Source organism: Lytechinus variegatus, chromosome 6, assembly GCF_018143015.1.
Source record: "Lytechinus variegatus isolate NC3 chromosome 6, Lvar_3.0, whole genome shotgun sequence".
Classification (NCBI taxonomy): domain Eukaryota; kingdom Metazoa; phylum Echinodermata; class Echinoidea; order Temnopleuroida; family Toxopneustidae; genus Lytechinus; species Lytechinus variegatus.
The window spans coordinates 45,945,805-45,951,271 of NC_054745.1; the positions used below are offsets into that span (position 1 = coordinate 45,945,805).

The 5,467-nt window shown below is 36.2% G+C and overlaps 1 protein-coding gene across 1 annotated transcript; it reads right to left on the reverse strand.

Annotated features, from left to right (window-relative positions):
* Nucleotides 1-2,185: 2,185 nt before the first annotated feature.
* On the reverse strand, nt 2,186-5,463 carry LOC121417535 (protein adenylyltransferase FICD-like). Its single transcript, XM_041611260.1, has 3 exons — nt 5,099-5,463; nt 4,086-4,320; nt 2,186-3,677 (listed from the first exon to the last, which is right to left on the reverse strand). The coding sequence occupies exons 1-3, from the start codon at nt 5,367-5,369 to the stop codon at nt 2,852-2,854; spliced, it is 1,332 nt and encodes a 443-aa protein (XP_041467194.1). The 5' UTR covers nt 5,370-5,463; the 3' UTR covers nt 2,186-2,851.
* Between the last annotated feature and the right edge of the window lie 4 nt (nt 5,464-5,467).

Consider the following 5,467-nt stretch of genomic DNA (forward strand, 5'->3'; position numbering starts at 1 on the left):
CTCGTGGCTGAATTCATGTCCCTGCAAAATCTCGTGAATTGTGAGACTTTCTTTCTCAAAGAATTTAACCACTTTCTCCTGGAGTAAAATTGATTATTTTTGTACCATTGGGAAGAGTAAATGTTACTCTTTCATATTGGTTATTTCTTTTGAATAAAATATTTTGATAAATAAGTGATTTTTTACCAGAAAAGATGCATCAAACAGAAATTTCTTCCTCTGTTTTCACTTGCAAATTGTGCAACATTTTGTGTTTTAGGTACCAACATTATTTATATCATCAGAAAGCTCAAATTCTATACTTTCTTACAATGTCACTCTTGATATGTGGCATCTTTTAGATGGGTCAGCAGCCAGCTTTTTCCATCAAGATGCAAGACGAGATTTCTAAAATTTCTGAGTAACATAAAATCCAGAGTTCTGATTGGCTGAATAATGTTTTCACAACAACAGGCGCAGGTTATTTGAAGAGATTACCACATGGTGAGTGTGACCTTGCAGAGGCCCAGTGTGGGGAACATTGGAATTTGCGTGGGTGTGTGGTCTCTGTGACCAATCAGAGTGCAGTATCCTTGTTTTTGAGCTGCTAAATGTACTTGGCCTATGAAAAGCTGGCTGCTGACCCATCTAAGATACATCTTCTTATACAAATTATATCATATTAAAGCATAGATCTTCAGCTTTATTATGATCTAAAAATCATTTGTGCTCAAACAGAAATCAAGTGTGAAAACAACAACATTTGTTGCATGAAAAAATCATTTTGTTTCATGTTTTATATCAAAAGTTTTCCCTATATTACAACATTTTTTTTTAAATTCCAAACACATGACCTGAAAGAATGATTCTTCTTCTTTACAAAGATACCAAAAACATGAAATTTGGTTAATATTTAGAGCAGCAATGGCAGAATAAAAAGAGGTGTTTTGGTTCGCACCAAGCTCATTAACTATGCAAAAACCCTATAGTCATGAATATCACTTGGATAAAAGAAGCTACTTTTTCAGGGCTTGCCGACTGACTGTTGGTGGCAAATATATTTATAAAACACATATTATTGTTTGAATACAGATGTAGTGTAAAATTGTCTTAATGCCATCCACAAGCTGAGTTTTATACACCACACCTTTAGATTGATCACATAAACCTAAGGTGTAGTGTAAAGGTGATTAATGCCATCCACAAGCTAGGTTTACACTAGGAAAGTATACACAACACCTTTAGATTGATCCCAGAAACCTGTTACATAATGAACATATTATCTGTCTGAAACCCGGTTGTCCTATTACAGTGACAATTGATTCGCTAACACTTGTAGCCTCCTCTTATAGTTTCCCCATTTACACCATGCCTCAAATGTCATTACTTTACAAACAAAGCCACATTACTAGAGGGCACATATTACAGAACAAATAAGAAAATTATGAAGGGCAGAATTAATCTCCAAGGCCAAAGATAGGGTCAATCAGGCAAGTGAATCCTTGACCATGACCTCAATGGACTTAAGAATAAATTATGAGAAGAAAAACCAGATTTGTCCACTCAAATGACATAAGGCAAGATAATGTAATACCATACTATCTACAAGAAATCATTTGATTAATTGCTTTGTACTGCAGAATTGGAAAAAAAGCATTAATAGAAACAGACATACTGAAGTTTTCCAGCATGCACTCATTAGAGTAAAATAACATGAATGAAAAAAAAACGCCAGAACCAAACAATATGGAACAAAATTATTTGAAGCTCAAAGGCAAAAAAGGGGGAAGAAAATCAGAGAACAAGACAGGCAAAATCAAAGTGGGAAGGGGAGATGGAGAAAGTACTACAGTCGATAAAATCAATGAATATTATATTTTTAAATGCTATCAGCCTACATGTATCTTTGTGATGTTGCATTTTTAACCATAGAAAGCCAATGAGCAGCTAATTGAGTAAAATCCCACTCCATAGAACTAGTTTGTTAACCTTGAGAGAGGTTTGGAAGTACTGTATAATAGACCTTATAAAGCCTGACGCACACTACACAATCTTACTGTGACGCACACCTGCTAACCTCTGGGAATGAAAAACTTTATTCTGTGATTTAAAAAAATGTATTTTTTCCCCAAAAGTGTATTTCATGATAAAACGAATAACTCGCTCATCACGGCACTCAAGCTGCATGTGAAAAAAACCCTTGAAACATGTGTATATGCTCTGAGGGATTGTATTATTCCATTGGATTTTCAGCATAATACTAGGAATAATAAAAACAGAATTCTGCAAACCCTGTGTTCAAAGTCAAATCTAAATCGGCTTCAAGTCACAGCCGACTACAACGTCAATACGATTGAAATCAATCCAACTTTGCTTTCATTCCTACTGAGAGAATAAAAATACATGTAGACTTTGAATTTAAAGTTTAGTATTTGATACCACTATTCAAAATTTGATTGTTAAAGCCGTATGTTGGAATTTTACGACATTTAATCCGATTACGATTTCTGTGAAACTGGATTGTAATAGAAGGTGTAGTGTGCGCTGGGCTATAACTAGCAAGTTGCTATCAAAGTCTTTTAATATCTGTGAATTACAATTACAAGGAAATTGAAAATCACAAATGTTAAAAGTTACTAAAACTTTTCATTACTATGGCACAGCAGAAGATATATAAATTTTTTTTATACAATTCAAAATATCAATATCATAAGGATTGCAGATGACCATACCACCAATAATTTCAAAATATCTCAAATAAATAATTTGCAAATTCCTAATTCCCTGATTTTCAACTGACTTTAGGTTGAAACAGGTACTGTCGATATTCCGGACCACTACAAACCCTGTGGATATCAAAACATAATACTCATCACAAATCAGTGACCAACCGTTTCCCTTCTTCTATTTCTGGAAGGCTATTTGGAGAGTCTGAAGTTAACCATAGATAAGCATCCAACATATCATCAAGGCAATTACATATAAACCTAATAAATGGTCTGATATCACCAGCATTAGCTTGTTTTATGGTTTCATAATATTGCTGTCTCTGAGATAGCTTAACAATAACTGGTGGATAACCAGTTCGTAGCAGGATTAGATTCATTAAGAGACGTGACGTCCTTCCATTACCATCCATAAAAGGATGAATGTAAACAAATTTATAATGTGCTAATGCAGCAAATTCCACAGGATGTAGAGACAATGCTTCCTCTGAATTCATCCACTCAACAAAATCATCCATTAGGTCATTGATCTCAACCGAAGGGGGTGGGATATAACCTCCAACAAACACCTGTGTGGTGCGTAGACTCCCTGCCCCTAAGGGGTCAACGTGACCAAGAACGCGTTTGTGTATTTGAAGGATGTCATCAACGGTGATCTTCCCAAAGCGATGCATGAGAGTGTTGTTTATAAACTGTAGTGCAAGGTTTAGACCAAGTACCTCATTGTGTTCCATAACGCTCTTCCCACCAACAGCTAACCCAGTCTCCATAATAGACCTCATCTGTTCCAATGAAAGGGTGTTGCCTTCTATAGCAGTAGTGTGATAGATCTGAAGATAGTAGAACTCTTCTTGAGCTCTTTGAAGAGCACCATTATTGTCAGGGATCTGGAGACCTAGTTGTTCTCTCTTCTCATCAACCTTAGCAAACATTCTCTTATCAATCTCAGCCACTGCTGCCGATGTTCTTTCTCTACAGACAAATGAGAATAAAAGTTCAATATGATAGATGGATAGACAGAAAGATATATTTGAGACATTGAGATATATCATGCACGGATGGATGGATAAATGGATGGTGGATAGATTGATGGTAGGAAGGACAGATAAAAAATGGGGAATAGATAGACTGTAGAAAGATAGATACATAGATAGATAGATAAATAGATCGATAGATAGAAGGATAAATGGTTGAATAGATGGGTCATGGGTGGATGAAAAAAAGCTATTAATAAATAGATGGATGAGTGGAAAGAAGACAACATGAATGGAAGGGAGGATTTAATAGATGGAAAGATGGATGAAAGGGAGGATAGATGAACAAATAGATGGATCATTAAAGGATAGATGGATGGATAGATAAAACTGGTTCACTACTTACCGATTCATAAGAGCTTTAGAATGAGAATCATTTGAGATGAGAGCACAGGAGTAGAAATGATTTGCTTTGATGATATCTTCTTCTTCAATGAATTCTCCATAAGCATTGAGTGTATCTGCATGTGATGGATCTAATGCCAAGGCATGTTGGAAGAGTTTATGAGCTTTCTCTTTCCTTCCAATAGATTGTGCATCTAAGGCTTGATTGACGGCAGCCTGGACCTCACCAGCAACATCTGCAAGAAAATAAAAAAGTTAATTCATTAGTCCTGTTTGGGAGGTATTGATGGCTCACCCTAGTGTGTATATGCAAACTTTCCAAGAGTTTAGGTACAGGAGGTTCCAAGAGATATTTACCAATGAAAAACATTTAAAAAACATTTGGATTTTGCTGTGTTATTATAGTATGAAAAATACTTAATACAATAGTATTGCTGTGAAGTTTGATGACATTTGACCTTGTGCTTATCAGTAAAACATGCATGAAAGGGGGAGGGCAGGTCTGTGCACCTAAGAAATCAACTTCCAAATAATTCCCTTTTTTCCACAATTTTTTTTTTAGATAATCTTCCTTTTTCTTATAAAAATTTCAAAAGTGCCAAAAATCTCATTCAAAAATTTGAAATAAATTTATATGGTTTCCTTGGAAAAACCTTAATCAGTCGCTTTCAGATTGAACACAAAAATGTAGACCAAAACTAAAGCTTCAGTCTCTGTATTTTGGTTGTTCCGCTGAACATGCTGAACTGCATTGGCCTTTGGCTCATGTCAGAAATTGTAAAATAAATCCCCAGAAACGAGGGTTATGCCTGTCTGACGAAAAAGATGCCGCATGTCTGTGCACTCTCATTTCCTTTACACACAACTCGCTAATTTTTAATTTTATTGTTCCAAAAGTTTAATTCCCCTTTTTTTAGCAGAGTTTGGGGTGTCTGTGGCCTAACTTTTTAGATCTATCCCCCTCGGCCGGGCCCATACTGAGAAGCCTAAATATTGGAGTCTAACATGCAATACCTGGCGAAACAGATGACTTCTGCGATGCAGATACTGGCCAATTTCGCAGGCCATAATCAAACTTTTGAACTTCAGTGTTTGGGAGTGTTGACAATTCGGTTGTGCCGGTCCCACTAATTGACTTTCGCGTGGGTAAAAATATTCCAAGGTTTGAGACGAGTATCGCGCTCACCACTCCACCCAATAAAAATAACAAGGCACTAAATACGCTTGATGAAATGTTGATCGTCAGAACAGTGTCATTTCGCGATCTGTTGTCCCCCTTTTCCATGATTTTGGTCCACCAGAATTGTCATGTCGAATATGATGCAATCAGCTGGCGATGACAGCTCGCGAGAAAATAGATTTGGCAATTTCTGATTGGATGAA

Excerpts from the sequence above, each read along its gene's own strand:
- LOC121417535 (XM_041611260.1), bottom strand. The coding sequence starts at position 5,369 with ATGGAAAAGGGGGACAACAGATCGCGAAATGACACTGTTCTGACGATC. Across the intron at positions 4,321-5,098 it reads GAAGTCATCTGTTTCGCCAG|ATGTTGCTGGTGAGGTCCAG; the intron begins GTATTGCATGTT and ends ATTTTCTTGCAG. Across the intron at positions 3,678-4,085 it reads TCTAAAGCTCTTATGAATCG|AGAAAGAACATCGGCAGCAG; the intron begins GTAAGTAGTGAA and ends ATTTGTCTGTAG.